Source organism: Syngnathoides biaculeatus, chromosome 2 (genome assembly GCF_019802595.1).
Source record: "Syngnathoides biaculeatus isolate LvHL_M chromosome 2, ASM1980259v1, whole genome shotgun sequence".
NCBI lineage: Eukaryota > Metazoa > Chordata > Actinopteri > Syngnathiformes > Syngnathidae > Syngnathoides > Syngnathoides biaculeatus.
In genome coordinates, this window is record NC_084641.1 from 43,316,654 (window position 1) to 43,333,165 (window position 16,512).

At 42.3% G+C, this 16,512-nt stretch overlaps 1 protein-coding gene across 20 annotated transcripts in view; it reads left to right on the plus strand.

Annotated features, from left to right (window-relative positions):
• The window catches only part of lama5 (laminin, alpha 5), a 377,096-nt gene that overhangs the window by 209,124 nt on the left and 151,460 nt on the right, over positions 1-16,512 (plus strand). For 19 of the 20 annotated variants that reach the window (XR_009793010.1, XR_009793011.1, XR_009793012.1 and 16 more), the window contains 5 exons: positions 2,501-2,584; positions 2,668-2,898; positions 2,990-3,103; positions 12,443-12,573; positions 12,642-12,722. Coding sequence is in view for 17 of the 20 variants with exons in the window: in XM_061806903.1 (XP_061662887.1) it covers positions 2,501-2,584; positions 2,668-2,898; positions 2,990-3,103; positions 12,443-12,573; positions 12,642-12,722 (641 nt within the window). In the remaining 3 variants the exon portion in view is untranslated. The remainder of the gene's footprint in view (positions 1-2,500; positions 2,585-2,667; positions 2,899-2,989; positions 3,104-12,442; positions 12,574-12,641; positions 12,723-16,512) is intronic. The other variant, XM_061806894.1, reaches the window with a different exon arrangement.

Sequence of the window (16,512 nt, forward strand, 5' to 3'; positions counted from 1 at the left end):
TGAGCGAGCTCCAGAAGGTTGACAAGGAGAAGACTGAGTGAGAGTATTGTCTTCAATTAAAGGAGGTCAAGCCCCTAATCCAACAGACGCTTTGGGTGAGCTTCGAAGAAAAGGAACCGACCCTTGCATTGTATGTTGCAGAGGCTGAATGTGAAAATGTCTCCAACACCCACCCTGACTCAACCACGACTTCATGGTGATCTATGTGGAGAAGCTAGTGTACAAAATCAAAGAGGTGCACGTGCAATGGACCACCCCCCCTCCCCAGCTGAACAGAAAGACTTTATCAATTGAGATGTTAAACTCCCTCCCTAACATGGTGTCAGGAAAAGGCATAGTTATTCATGTAGCAAAAATAATGCTAGACTCGCAGTCTACATTTCAACCCTGATATCCACCATCAAATTAAGGTCCACACTCTTGCTGATTTTTGATGGTAACAAGCACATCACCAATGGAAGAAGAAATAGCATGCCCTTCAGAGACTAGACAAATGCACCGAGTCAAAAGAGGTGTGGTAATTCCAACTTCTCGACAGCCTGCTTGAGAGAGTGGCCAAACATTTCTCCTATCCCAAGATCTTGAAAGATCTCTTGCCTATCCACCTACAGCACAAATGACAATACATTCCCTACCATACCCCTTGACATTGTAGAAGAACTCCAAGCAAATCTTCACATCAGAAGGAACCAGCCAAGAATGATAGTTAAGAGAACCGGAAAGCCAATGAAGACATGGTAAAATAAAAGAAATCAGACTGGAAATCAAGGAATGAATTTCGGGACCTTTGTCAAACAGCAATTGTGAGACGTTGACCATGCCAGAGAATAGAAATAGTTCCAAGCAAGGTGTGCCAGAACCAAGGAAACTCTACTTCTGTACAAGATTTAAGACTAAAACCTTCGGACAAAAGGGAAAATCGTATTGTCTCATCAAATCGTATTGTTGCCTAGACAAAATCACTGAGAGTCACACGCACGTCTGAGCCAGGTAGCAACCCTGACATTCCTGTCCATAAACTCAAGAGACTGACAAAAATTCAGGTCCTCCTGAGGCCAGCGAGTACCCCTAAAAGTCTGCTCCCATGGCGATCTTGTAATCTTCGATTAACCCCTTGGAAAGACTGTTGAAGGTATTCACCCTTATCTTATCTCTTTGAGCAAGTTACCATCAGAGCCCATTTTCAACTAAATATTAAATTTTTGAAGATCACTGAAGACTTCAGCTGTCAAATATGAAAAGATAACGTGTAAATTTCCTGTCCATCCTGTCACCCAGTCCAAAATTGTCATCACCCCGAATGACTTTGTTCAGTGGTGGAGGTGGGAGAGCATTGGTTTTGCCTGTGAGCCCAGATGCAGAAGTTTGACCTTACAGGAACTTCCAGCTTGGGATGAAGTTATACTTGATGAAGAAAGAAAACTGGAGGTAGTGAAGAATAGACCAACAGTTGAAGCCAGACGTTTGCATACATTGTGCAAAAAGACTAAATTTTTTCTCTCACTCTCTGACGTCAAATTAAACCTTACCTGTTTCAAGTCATAAGCAGCAAAATTATTTATTTTTCAATATTAAGAGGATTTCTTAGAGAACTTTGTTTTCTTCTTTGAGGTCAAAAGTTTACATACACAAACAGGAACATGAAAAAGCCCTCACGATGAGGTCATGGGTTTGGAAGCTCAAAATATGTGAACAACATGTGAGTCAATTGACGGCACACCTTGGGATATATTTTACTCCACACCTCAAACAAATTGCTTCCTTATTTGAAGTCATGATAAAATAAAAGAAATCAGACAGGAAATCAGAGAAAGAATCGTGAAGGTCCACAAGTTTGTCTCATCCTTGGGTGAAATTTCCAGATGCTTGAAGGTGTCAGGTTCATCTATTCAAAAAAAAAATATACACAAATATGAACGTTATGGGAATGACTAGCTATTACACCACTCAGGAAGGTGATTGGCTCTGTGTAGCAGAGATGTGACTACATAAGAACAGTACAACTTCAGCGATAACTTGAGATGAAAATGACAATGGGAGCAACAGAGACTGAAATGGTTGGGTTGGAGACTTTGAGGATATTCAAGTCCTTTACTGAAGACAACGACTTTAGTGGTTTGAATGACCAAAACAAAACTTTTCTGGAATTTTACTACTGCTATGTTAAAGTCATTGTTTGGAAACAAGGTATGCAACATACCAGTATGTATGTTATATAACCATGGAGTATGGTCAGGCACAGCTCGTGTATGGTTAAAAAAAAAATAATAAACACTTTACCGAGTGGGCACGTTTGAATCAGGTCTGCAGTGGTGTCCTGAAAATACTGTATATGCAGACAATAACATAACCCAATAAACACTCAGAATAGAAGTGTGTGTGTGTGTGTGTGTGTGTGGTGTGTGTGTGTGTGTGTGTGTGTGTGCGCGTCTGTGTGTGCGTGTGTGCATGCGTGTGCGTCTGTGTGTGTGCGCGCGTGTGTGGATGCATACGCATGCAGGGCAACCAGATGACGGTGGTGTTCTTGGAGCATGAATATTCTTCTCCAGAGGAGCCGCATTTGGGAATTGTACACATGGTTGAGGTAAAGTGATCCTTGGGGTGCTCATTACGCTTTTCATTGTCCAAAGTAGGAATGTCACATATGCTGACTGCTGCCTCACACAGGGAAGTTTCCGGCATGCTCACACTGGCAACTCAGTATCCAGGGAGGAGCTTATGATGGTTTTAGTGGCTCTGGAGTCCCTGCAGATCCGAGCTCTTCATTCCCACTTGGCCCACTCAGTGTCGCTGCGTCGCGTCATACTGGAGGGTGCGGAGAGCTTGCCTGCTGGACGCCATGCCAACAATGTGGAGCTCTGCATGTGTCCTGCTAACTACTTGGGAAATTCCTGCCAGGTGATGAGGAACCTACATCACTTAAAGGGACAGCATTCCTTTTTTTGAACATTTTTTTCCCTGCTTTTTTTCCCTACATTTATGTGCACAGAAATGTGGTCCAGGTTTCTATCGGGACACCATTGGACTCTTCCTGGGGAAATGTGTGCCTTGCAACTGTCATGGACATTCTGATCACTGTTTAGATGGCTTAGGAATTTGCATGGTGAGTTCAATGCAGTTTATCAGTAGAATTGTTGTTAATTATTTTTCTTGTAACCAAAGGGGCTATCTCGGCAGAAACACTGTTGACTTTTTCAAAGCACTTGATTCTTTCAGGCGCAATGATCGTCTTGCATGTATTGAGAGTGATCAATGCAAAATGGAGCATTATCACTTAGCTGGTGTGGCAAAAGATTCCAAGATAAGGTGGTAACCGCAGACGGCTTATAAACTGTAAATAATGTGAGAATAAGTGAACGCTTTCGATTTATGAAAATGTTTTTTTTCTGCCCCAAACGACTGGGCATCATTCAGAAATTAGGGCACATATGTGAACAAATTACTTGCACTCTACAGTTACACAAAAAAAATCTTATGTAAGATTTACAGCATCAAGATGGAGTATTAAGCCGCAGATTAGATCATACTTTATGCATGCTTAGTATTCTTTTGTGTCTCAGTTCCAGGACACACATCAAGCAAGTTTAATGTATATTTATTGTAAATGTTTCAGCACAGAATCAGAATCAGCTTTAAAGATCTAATCCAGAGGAAATGTATTTGATTTCTCTATCATACAAATGTAGCTGAAGTTTCATGAAAGAAAACATTTTCAAAATTCTCAATACAACAGAAATTAAATTAATTAGCGTCAAAGTCAGTCTCAAGATTTTGTCCGAAATGTCACTTAGATTCGGCAAGTTCACGTTCTCTCCAGAATGTGACGTCACGACAACATTTAGCCAGACAGTGAAAAAGCTAGCAAAGATAATGAGGAAGTGTGCTGCATACGGCTGTTCTGCGTCAAACGCCTATGGAGTCAGGTTACATGAATGGCCGAAAAATGAACAGCTAGGCAGGTTATGGTTTGTAAAGACAAAGTGGGCGCATTGGACTTACAAATCAAAGTGGACAGTAAAATGTTCCAAGCATTTCATGGAGGACTCCTTTGAAAATCCGGTGCAGCGTTCACTTGGCTTCGGTATCAAGTCAGTAAGTGGGTGTTCAATTGTTTAGTATTGACAAGTATCTAACTCGTTTTAAATGTAAGTACAATACTGATACAGATATATACATGTCAGCTAATCCGTGTGATGTTTAGGAGGTGGCGTGTGTGTGCTCTCAAATGTGCATTATAGTCCAGTGCATTATTTAAAATACGGGCTAAATGCATGGAAATAATGGGAAGAATGTTCTCTAAAAAATGGACATTACTCTGATCAGACAAAATATTCCAAATTGAAAATATGAATGAGAGAGGAGGATGCACGAGACAGCCTTAGATGGAAAAAAATTACACGCTGTGGCAACCCCTAACGGGACAAGCCGAAAGAAAAAGAAGAAAACATGATTGTTGGTGTGGTATGGTTTCCAAATCTATGTTAAAAAATACTATAGCTATAGGATGAAGGAGTAAACCAGGGAAGCAGTATCTGCATTTGTGTGAAGTAATGTAATTTGCATGTTTCAGGGTATGTGGAACGCTTGTTAGTAGAACTCTGGACCCTCTATGTGTATACGGGTCTAACAACTTCCTCTGCTGATTCCCAAGCACCACCACCTCTTACACCCACTACACAAAACCAAGCAAAGACTTGGCTATTCTGGATCATTTTTCAAGATTTTCAAATCATACCTGTTGAAATTATATGTTTTGAAAATAAAAAAAATTACAAATTTGAAGAAGCCGATTTAAAAACTATCTGGTTTGTTAAACTGAAACTAAATTCTATCCTGATGGAACTTCAGGGGCAGAAGTTTTATGTTACAAACTTCTGACGCATGCTGATTATGTTATGGTCATGTTGCATGATCCAAAAAATTAATGCATTAGTCTGGTCTGTTCAGTAGTCATTTTCTCAACTTGTGTGAACCTCTGTAAATATGACCTCCATGGTGAAAGCAAGGTGAGGTGGCATACTCTGGATTTGAACTCTCCAGCTCCTAATGAAATTTTTTGGAATGAAACGATATCATATTTAGCGTGTGCATGTACAAATGTTAATTGAATGATGGTTTCACCTTCAGTGGTTTGTAAAAAAATAACTTTGCTTAGAAAGTTTTTCAGTGCTGTGATACTTAGCATCACAAATTCTTCAACCATTTCGGTTGCTCTAGTTAGAGACAACCTTAACAGCAAATTTTTCACCAGAAAAACAAAAGATAGTTTAGAGTCGAAACTGTCACATAATGCAACCAATGTCCATCAATTATTAGTCAAGGATCAACACCCACACTTTAGTTTTCATGCAAAGAAAAGGTTAATGTTCATCAGCTGGGCATACGTCCTGTGAACATGGCATCATCTTCAAATCCTGGGAGTGGAGATTCTGCTCGGATTCTCTGCACACCACATGATGGTATAACAACCCTGTTGCTCTTGCCGAGAGGGCCCCCCAACACCGCCTCACCAACTGTCGGTACCCCACGTGGCGATTTCTTTGATGTCCTCCTGTGAAGGTGTTTCTGCTATAATGGTATAATGGTAAAGACATACCAGTCTGTCTCCGATACACATGGATTTAGGCAGACTGGGTGAAAGCCTTCGTGGTTAACAATGCAAGCCATCTAACTTCTGGGTGGTTTCTGTAATGTCATTACAGCAGCGGAATTCTCTCTGGGAAGGTATGGGCTGGCAATTTCCACATTTCTACATGGGTTAAAAAAAAAAATCAGTTAAAATAATGTTATTTGGTTTGTTTTAAGCACAAAGTTGTATTTCATTACTATCTTTTGCTCGCCAAGATAAGGCTGAAATAATGCCGCTGTGGCGTAAAGCCCTATCATTTATTCATTCTTTATCTTCTGTCTAAAGAATGAAAACATGACATACTTGAATGTATGCAAATCTACCTTAACAACAATTGAGAAATGGACAACTCGTTGCCGTCTTTGATGGAAAGTGTCAGGGGCAGCTGTGGTAGAGGATGCCTCCTGACTCTACAGTCTAGTGTGTTCAATGGCAGGTTGTGTTGACCACACCAAAGCTCCAATCTCACCACTTCCTGTCAATATGCAGACTCGTCGCCGTCTTTGATGAGGCCGATGACTGTGGTGTCATCTGCGTACTTCAGGAGTTTGACAGTCGGATGTCTCGGGGTGCAGTCGTTTGTGTAGAGCAAGAAGAGCAAGAAGAGCAGAGGGGAGAGGACACAACCCTGGGGTGCCCCGGTGCTAATAGTGCGCATGGATTAGGTGGTGTCCCCCAGCCTCACCTGCTGTGTCCTGCCTGTCAAGAAGTTGTAAATCCATTGGGAGATGGCAGGCGAGACGCTCAGCTGGAGAAATTTTGAGGAGAGGAGTTCAGGGATGATGGTGTTGAACGCAGAGCCTTAAGTCTACAAACAGGATCCTTGCATAGGTAGGTACCCTTGCTGTCAAGATGTTCAAGGATTAAGATAGACCCATGTTGATGGCATCATCTGCAGACCTGTTAACTCGATAGGCAAACTGCAGTGAGTCCAGTTGGGGACCTGTGACACTCCTGAGGTGGTCCAGCACAAAGCATTCAAAGGACTTCATGACCACAGATGTCAAGGCACCAGGCCTGTAGTCATTAAGATCTGAGACTGCTGCTTTTTGGGGGATCAGTATCATGGTGGAGCGTTTGAAGCAGGCTGGTACTTCACACAGTTCTAGAGACCTGTTGAAGATTTTTGCGAAGATAGGAGCAAGTTGGTTTGTACAGACTTTGAGGCAGGATGAGGAAACAAGGTCTGAGCCTGGTGCTTTGTTGATCATTTGTTGTTTGAAGATCTGTCTAACATCCCTTTCATGGATGCTAAACTGTGGAGAGGAAGATGGAGTGAAAGGTGGTACGGCTTGGTGGGTCCGTAGTGTGGAAGTGTCTATTTCAAATCTGCAGTAAGAGTTATTTCGGTCATTGGTTAGCCCGCTCCTGTTTTCTACCGGGGGTGAACGTCGCTTGTAGCCAGTGAGCGATTGTAGACCGTCCCACACTGATTTGGAGTCATTAGCACCAAGAGTTTTACCAGTTTAACTGCATAGTCTCTCTTTGTAAAGTTAATTTCTTTAGTCAGCTGATTTCTAGTGTGATTATAGAGGGCCCTGTGCCCACTGCGATATGCAATCTTGAGTTGCCTAGGTCTGGCTGAAAACCAGGGCTTGTTGTTATTGAACGCGCAAAAGGTTTTTTTTGGAACACACAGAGCTCCTGACAGAAACTGACATGCGCGGTAACAATATTCATGTATTCATCTGGACTGTGCGCTGAATTTTCAAAGACACTCCATTCTGTACAGTCAAAGCAGCTTTGAAGTTTTAATTTGACCTGGTTGGTCCACTTTTTAACTGATTTTACTAAAGGCTTCACACATTTAAGTGCTTGCCTGGATTTAGGTATGAAGTACAGCAAGCAGTGATTAGAGGAGCCAATGGGTGTGTGAGGAATTGCATGATATGCATTTTTGATGGATCTATAACAATGATCTAGAGTGTTATTTGCCCTTGTTGAACATTTAACGTGCTGCTTATATTTCGGGAGTTCGTGATTTAGCTGTGTTAAAATCTCCTTGGATAATGAGTGGCGAATCATTTTTTCTCAATCTTGTTTATCTGCTTGATGAGCGTTAGCAGTGCCACGTTCATACTAGCTTGAGGCGGAATCAGTATTTCATAATGCACCTGATATGCACCACCCCAACCATTTGTGCTGCCATCTTGTATTGCTTGGACACAGCAGGTGAGGCTGGGGGACACCACTTCATCCACACGCACTATCAGCACCAGGGCACCCCAAGGTTGTGTCCTCTGCCCTCTGCTCTTCTTGCTCTACACTAACAACTGCTACTTGAGGCAACTGACTGTCAAACTCCTGAAGTTTGCAGATGACACCACTGTCATCGGCTCCATAAAAAGACTGCGTATCGACAGGAAGTGGCGAGACTTGGTGTGGTCAACACAACCTGGGGTTGAACACTGTAAAGACTGTAGAGATGATTGTGGACTTCAGGAGGCATCCTTCACAGCTGCCCCTGACGCTGTCCAACTCTCTCATGTCAACTGTCAAGACCTTCAAGTTCTTAGTAGTTACAGTCTCAAAGGACCTGAAGTAGGAGATGAACATCAACTCTATCTTCAATAAAGCCCAGCAAATGATGTACTTCTTGCAGCTTCTGAGGAACCACGGCCTGTCACATGAGCTACTGAGATAGTTCTCACAGCGGTCATTCAATTAGTACTGTGTACCTCCATCACAGTCTGGTTTGGGGCTGCCACATTACAGGGTTCACACGCGGCCCTTAAAAGTCCCTAAAAGCCCCTAAATTTTCGAAGGTGCATTTAGGGGCTCCTAAAAGTCCTTAAAATCCGCGAAAAACGGTCAAGCCCCTAAAAAAGCCTTAAATTAAAAAAAATCAAAGGGGGGACCTCTACCGCCAAAATTCTCCCTAAAAAATAAATTAATCTTTTATGTAAAAAAAAAAAAAAAAAAATAGAGATCCGTCTGTCGTCCAAATCAGCCGGAAATTGTCAACGGAAGTCACCGTGTTGACAACTAGTCGTCATCTTGTCGATATTCCATTGTTTGTTTCCGTGAGTAGACATTTCACTTCGTCTTCGTTACGACGTAGCGTAGTTCTTTCATCGATCCAACTTGTATCAGGGGGAAGTGCATTTTTCAAGAATCTTGGGTTGAAAGTAAGGAGTTTGGGAGCTGGGTTCGTCGAGATCCAAAAGATCGGCACATGTTTTACTGCCATCTGTGCAAGCAGAGTTACCAGCTTGAAAAGATGGGTGTCAAAGCGCTGGAGTCGCACCGGAAAAACAGGAAACACGCTGATTTGGCGAAGACTCTCTCATCTTCCGTCAGCCATTATAGTTACAAATCTTGTGAAAATAATTCGAAAGTGTTTGCAGTCATGTTCCCAGACAGTGACATTGCTAAAAACTACCACTGTGGGGAAAGGAAGACATTGTACCTGGCTACATTTGGCATCGCTGCCCACTTTTCATCTCTACTGCCTCAAAGCCAAAAAAGCCAGAATAGAGACTGACATATCAACGCTTATTGAGAAGGCTGACAGGCTGTGGGAGGAGGCAGAAGAAAAGAGGAATCTGAGGTTTGTCACCAAGACCAATGCACTCAGAGGCAGAGCAAAGGACAAGAGAGCCACTTTGGCACCTCTGCAGCAACAAATAGAGGAGGCACTGGGTATGCTCAAGGAGCTAGAGTAGGGGTGCTGAAACAGACATCAGTAGAAGACATTTGTGTATATAGTTGCAATTGTAGTTAGAATCTGTTTTTCTGTATACTGTTATGTGAAGACGTTGACAATGGTCATATCAATGAGAACTACCACAAGGGGCGACAGGTGATCACTGTCACAGGTACTGAGGTACTGGAACATTTGATGAACCAATAACGGTTGATGGCACCATTGGGTGAGTCATTTTTCCTTACTCTTGATTTCCCCCGATGGCCCTAAATTTTTCGTGTCGGCCCTAAATTTTTCCGTGTAAGCCCTAAATTTTTCATGTCAGCCCCTAAGAATGCCCCTAAAAAGCCCTTAAATTTTTTTGGTCAGACTGAGTATGAACCCTGCACAAAAAAAAGCACAAAATCCGACTGTAACGGACAATCAAAACAGCTGACCGGATTATCGCCACCACCCCACCCACTATTGAGGACTTGCACGCAACGTGAACTTGGTCCAGAGCAGGCAGGAACTTTTGGATCCTCCGCATCCTGGCCCAAAGGTCTTCCAGCTCCTTCCGTTGAGAAAGCGCTGCAGATAAATGTAAGTCAAAGCTAGTAGGCATTCAAACACTTTTTCCCTCTGGCAATTAAGTTTAAATTCTTTATCAGGAATTTTACCAGTTTCTGCTTTGGGTCATTGTTGGGACATTCACTCACATCCTTCTGGCCCAATTGATATTCGTATTAGTAATATATTTTGTAGACTATTGCGCAATTTGTCACTTTAACCTGCTCCCTCATTCCACTGGTCTATAACGGGAACGGCGCATGGCAAATGGACTGTGTACAAGCTTTACACTATGTGGGACGTTGACACATTTATCTCTTACCTATTCTAAATGATGATTTTACATCTTGCACGACTCTTTCAAGGAATAGTTCCTGCCCTGCTAAAAAAAATTCTGTAGAACATTTGTAAAGAATTTCTATTGAAACATTCTACAAATTCTATAGAACTTTAAGACCTAAGTCCTATAGAAATGTTATAGAAGCATTCTATAGAATTGCTTTACAACTTTAAGACCCAAGTTCTATAAAACTGTTCTAAAGAAATTGTTCTATAGAACTTTGTTCTGAAGTCCTACAGAACTGTACTAAAAAACTGAAACATTGCTTGTGCATTGTATTCGTAAATAGCAATAATGTGACAATTCCACGTACAATCAACAATGCCTTAGAACATAGAAACAACGTTGCCATGCTACATGGAAATTGAGCCATTAAAACAAACATTCTAGATTAAAACCTTTATTATGCAGTGTGAAACCAGAGTGTTTTTCAAACTACAAACAATTCCAAACAATTAGGTTATTCAGCCCACAGTAATACATGCATGTTTAACAGAACAAAACTTTTTTTCTGTCATTTAGAACAAATAACTTTTTGCTTAAATTATGTTACAAACGAAATAAAATATAATATTCCACTATGTGAACTTCAACTATGTGTATCTCATATGTACAGTCTATCCTGGTTCCTTCCATCCTGTTTCCTGCCACTGCCACTGCATCTGTCAGGCGCATATTTCAGGCATGACGTGGCCGCACTTCATACATCACTCAGGGTACCCTCGTGGTTTCTCAAGACACATTCTGAGTTAAAAATTAAGACACTTGGTTATAATTACGTCTGGCAAACACTATAACTATCAGTTAGGAAGCTATCGAACACAAGAATCCATATTTTGTTTATAGAAAGAGCATTTGAAGGACCTCGTTGTTTAGAAGTCTACAAACAGCACACAAAATACTTTCAATTGTATTAATAAATGCAATATTGTTTGAAGGTTAACACAAGTACAAAATCTTCACCTGATTCTCAACTGTATATTACTTGTAAACAAAAAAAATAGATTCTGTACAAAATATATAATATTCAATTACCTCTTCAGGATCACTTTGATATTTTCCTTGAGGGTTACTCATCAAACTTTCAACATTTGGAATTTCTGTAAATCAAAAAGAGGATGGCAAAATTAGGAATTAGTTTGTTGGTAAAATTAAACTCAACTTTTTCCATACTTATTCATACCAGTTCTGCAGAAGCAGAAGGGTCTTCCGTCACCTTCTGTGCAAGGACAATAAAGTCAGCCAGATATTTTATCTAAAAATGTCAATGTCCTCTTCTTGAGCTGCCCTATGGTCTTGATGCCTGCCAGTGTCCCTTATTTCATATAAGCTTCCCCTGCTTAAACCAGCACATGTCAAGGCCTGTCTTAAATTTGTCAATGACCATTTGGATGATACAGAAGAGTCATGGAAGAACGTTTTGTGGTCAGATGAGACCTAAATGGAACTTTTTGGTCATAATTCCAATAACCGTGTTTGGAGGAAGACGAATGATGAGTTCCATCCCAACAACACCATCCCTACTATGAATCACGGGGTTGTAGCATCATGCTTGAGGGTGTTTTTCTGCACATTGGACATAGATTGATTTATGCTAAATGCATACCCTGGCATCTCAAAACCAGAGTCCTCAGATCCATGTACAGAGTATTTGTGGCTGCCAACACGAATGCAGCATCAGTTTTGGGTCCAACCAAGCAACTAATGATTGGGTCACAGTGACTGCAGATGTATTAGTCTTAGATAATTCAGTGGACCTCCACCAGAGTTTTAAGATGCTGAGCTCATCCCACTTCCTAGGTAGGCACAACTCCAGAACACAGGAATTATCCACCAAGGAACTACTGGGATGCGAGCACTGAGAAGACCAGTAAGCAGCTGCATCTGGTGGCGCCAATTCAATTAAATTAGCCTCAATCAGAAGTGAGCACTACTAAAAATATGTATGGGTGATGTGAAATTACAATTTTTTTCCTTTGTCATTTTATGTTGGCAGGAGTCAAAGTTTGATGGTCATGTAAAAGATTCACCATGAAAAAGTGTGTCGTTGGGTCTGTTAACACTGCTAACAGCTTTCATCACACATGAATCTAAAACAATAACATGCAAAACAACAGACGTTACAAAAGTGTAAAAAAACATTCAGCTGATGACAGGCTTGAAAGAAAGAAACAATAATACCAATGGTAGATAGAGGACAAGTTGACTGAGATTGAAGTAAATTTTTCTCATGTTGTGTTATCATCTTCCATGTTGTGTGTACTTGTGTATCTGTCAGAACTGCGAACACAACACCACTGGCAACCACTGTGAGAAATGCCAGGGTGGTTTCCTCAGCAACAGCAGTTTGGATAGAACGATGCTGTCGTGTTCCAGTTGCCCATGTCCACTTGCAGTGCCGTCCAACAAGTTAGTACTTCAGAAAACCTTCTCTCCTCCAAGTAGATAGCACTAACAACGTGATTTGGTTTGTGCAGTTTTGCTCTAGGTTGTGTGCAGAAGAACGAGCGCATGCATTGCATGTGCATGCCTGGTTATGCTGGGCTGCAATGTGAAAGGTAAGACAACAAAATAACAACAAACAACTCATCAGCAGCTAAGAGTATCCTGATCCAAAGCAGATCCAATATCAGCAAAAACTAGTCTTGGATTATGTCGGATTGTGGTCAAAATCCCAGATATAATCATTCGGACACAACCAATAAATTCTAGACTCCACTCCAGCACTTCTGTCCAGCAGCGCCGAACCCACGTGATCACAACAAAACCATATGCTAAGGTACTAATAAAGTCAAGAAGTTTCAACGATGTTGGGTGTGTTGAAGCATTAACACAGTGGTTTATTGCGCCCTCCCTGGGCTGTCGTGGTGGAGTGGTTTGTGCATCCCAAAGATTCTAGGAGAAAAGTTGTTTGAAGCTTTATTTCCCTGGAATGGTAATAAATGGCAAACAGTATGAAATGGTGAGAGAGTAGAAGAAGTATAGCTAAAAGACACCTGATAATGAAAAAAGTAAATTGATTCAGGAAGATTAAGTCAGAGTAATTGTGGTTTTTCTTGCTGGCTGTTTAAAAGTTGACCGGCTCTCAACCTACCGCAGAGTTTTCCAGGATGGATGGGGTTCTCACGACCAGTCTTGTGTTTTGTGGACTTGGAGAAAGAAATCATTCTACCATGTCCCTCGGTGAGTCCAGTCAGTACTTCAGGAGTATGGGGTACTTGGTCGGGTTATTTGGTCCCTGTATGACCAGTGTTAGACTATGCTCTCAAGGTCGAAAACCTAGAGACCGTTGAACGCTCATTTGTAAAAAAGTGGCTTGGCCTTCCCAGGTGCCTCAGCGGCATTGGGCTTTACAGAAAAAGGATGTTACATTTCCAGCCAAGCAGAGAAGTACAAATGTGCCAAAGTCAGACTAGCAATGATGCTAGTGCAGGAGGGGATGAGTGGCATTGGGCTTGGGGCTGGCAGACCAGTATGGAGCAAAACCACAACTGTTGAGAGGCACAAGCTGGTGGTCCAGGAGGTATTTTGGGAAGAAGAAGCAAAAAGCTGCACCCAAGCTGTGTCGCAGGTCAAGTAAGGTCAGTGGTTGGCCTAGGAAGGAGTGCAGGCAAGGAAGATCACCTGGAAAGAGCTGTGGGAGATGAAAGCATTCAGGGCAAGCTTTACCATCAGACTTGTATATGATTTCTTGCCTTCTCCCATAAACCTAAACCTAGTGGTATACCGAAGACCTCACATGCCTGTTAGGCCCAGGCCCAACGATACTGAAGCACATCCTGTTTGGATGCAAGAGAAGCCTTGTGCCATGGCTGTTACACCTGGTGGCACAACCAATTGCTGAAGTCTCTCACTGATGTTCTAGAAAAATAGTGGATGAGGGTGAATACCCTTCCACCCTTGTCAGCCAACTGGCAACCAAGGCTGTTTGTTCAGGACGGGGAGAGTCAAACCAGCTACACCATCAAACCACCAGACTGTGGACAGCTGGCCAGTGCACAAGACTGGAAGCTCCTGGTAGACCTGGACAAGAAGCGCTGCTTTCCAGCTGGGATTACAGGTACCACCCTTCGACCAGATCTTGTGCTTTGGTAGGCCTCTCTCAAGCTTGTCTACATCATCAAGCTCAGTTCAGCAATAGCCAGCCAGTGGCTGTGGATAAAGAGAAAAGACCCCACTTGGGCCTTCAAAAGAATTGGGTGTCACCTTGGGGGTGAGCTGGGGACACTGGGATTCACTGCTGAACCCTCTCAAGAGTGTCATTGGCCCATCAGCAAAACAATTGATGACGGAAGGAAGCGCACTTGATAACCTGTAGGGAGCCATCACTTAAATGAACATCCCACAGAGCCTCATCGAAGCCTAAAGTATGCATGAAAAAAAGGGATATTAGCATCTAGCTCGACATAATACATCCATTTGGTCTGCTTTCCCAGCAGTAAGTTGGGATCATTTTTTGGTGAGGTTTGGACTCCAACAAGCTGCTCTTTGTCACTGATTCTGTTCATACTTCTTATGGACAGAATTTCTAAGCACAGCCAAGGCGTAGTGGGAGTCTTGTTTGGTGGCCTCTGTATTACATCTCTGCTCTTTGCAGATGATGGAGTTCTTTTGGCTTCATGTAGCAATGATCTCCAATTCTCCTTGGAGCAGCCGAGGCTGTAGCAGTTGGGATGAAAATCAGCATGTCCAAATCTCAGAGTATGGTCTTCAGCCGGACAAAGGTGCATTGCCCTTTTCAGGTCAGGAATGAGATTCTCCCCCAAGTAGACGAGTTCAAGTATCTCAGGGTCTTGTTTTCGAGGGAGAGAGGAATGCACAGGGTTTTTGAAAGTTAGATCAGATCAGCGTCTGCAATGATTCAGACTTTTTATCGGTCCATTATGATGAAGCAGAAGCTAAGCCGAAAAGGCAAAGCTCTCAGTTTACCACTCGATCTGTTTTTCTACCATTACTGATGATAATGAGCTGTGGGTGGTGACCAGAAGAATCCGGCATACAAGCGCCTGAAATGACTTTCCTCTGCAGTATGTCTGGGCTCTTCCTTTAAGATAGGGTGAAAAGCTTAGTCATTATGGAGGGACTCAGGGCAAGTCGCTAATTCTTCGCTTTGAGAGGATCCAGTTGAGGTTGTTCAGGCCTTATTAGATAATAAAGACCCCTCCTGTGGAAGAAGACCCCTGGGACGAGCCAGGACACGCTGGATAAACTGTCTGTCTCATCTGGCCTGGAAATGCCTGGGTATTCCTCCGGTAAGGCTGGGGAGAGGGAATTCTGGTCTTCCCTCCTAAAACAACTGCCCCCGCGACCCGACCTTGGATAAGTGGAGGAGAATGGATGGATGGAAGGTGCGAGCTTCTTTTTGAGTTCTGATTATTGTGCAGGGGAGCCAGTTTGATACACACTTGTGACAGACCAATTTTGCTCAAATTACCTTTTATTTTACCGGTATGATATTCTTTAAAATATTTATATTTATCCATCCATCCATCTTCTTAGCCGCTTATCCTCACGAGGGTCGCGGGAGTGCTGGAGCATATCCCAGGTGTCAACGGGCTGGAGGCAAGGTACACCCTGAACTGGTTGCCTGTCAATCGCAGGGCACATAGAGAGAAACAGACAAACTCACAATCATGCCTAGGGGCAATTGAGAGTGTCCAATTGTTGTTGCATGTTTTGGGGATGTGGGGGGAAACTGGATGCCCAGAGAAAGCCCACGCAGGCACGGGGAGAACATGCAAACTCCACACAGGGAGGGCAGAGATTGAACACAGGTCCTCAGAATTGTGCGGCCTACGCTCTATAGCTGTGCCACTGTGCTGCTCTACCGTGCTGCTGTGTCGAGCCAAAGCATCTATTTTCTGAAGAAAAACTTTACGGGTAAACCACGAAACAACAATACACAATAATAAGTATATATAGTGAAATGTCAATTTAGTCACAAAAATAAGTAACTGTGAAATCTGGGCTTGTTTAATTGAACACAAAGTTGATCTCTTTGCAGGGAGTCTTATTCTGTTAAATGATTGGCAACATGAGTATTGTGCCTTTTGCTCTCCATTGAATGAACATTTAATTGTTCTGATTGTCACAATATGCCACTGGCAAAAATAGAAAAACATGTTTTTGGTTATTGAGAATATTTTTAATAATAGTACAATAACAACAATAATAATAATAATTTATTATAATCCCGTGAACATCTTTCTTCTTTTCCTTTTGGCTTGTCCAATTGAAGGTTGCAGCAGCTTGTCATCTTTTTCTAAGACCATCTCCCGCATCTTCCTCTCTAACCCTGGTAAAGAATTTCTAAAGAACATTTCTAAAGAATTTCGAGAGCAACATTCT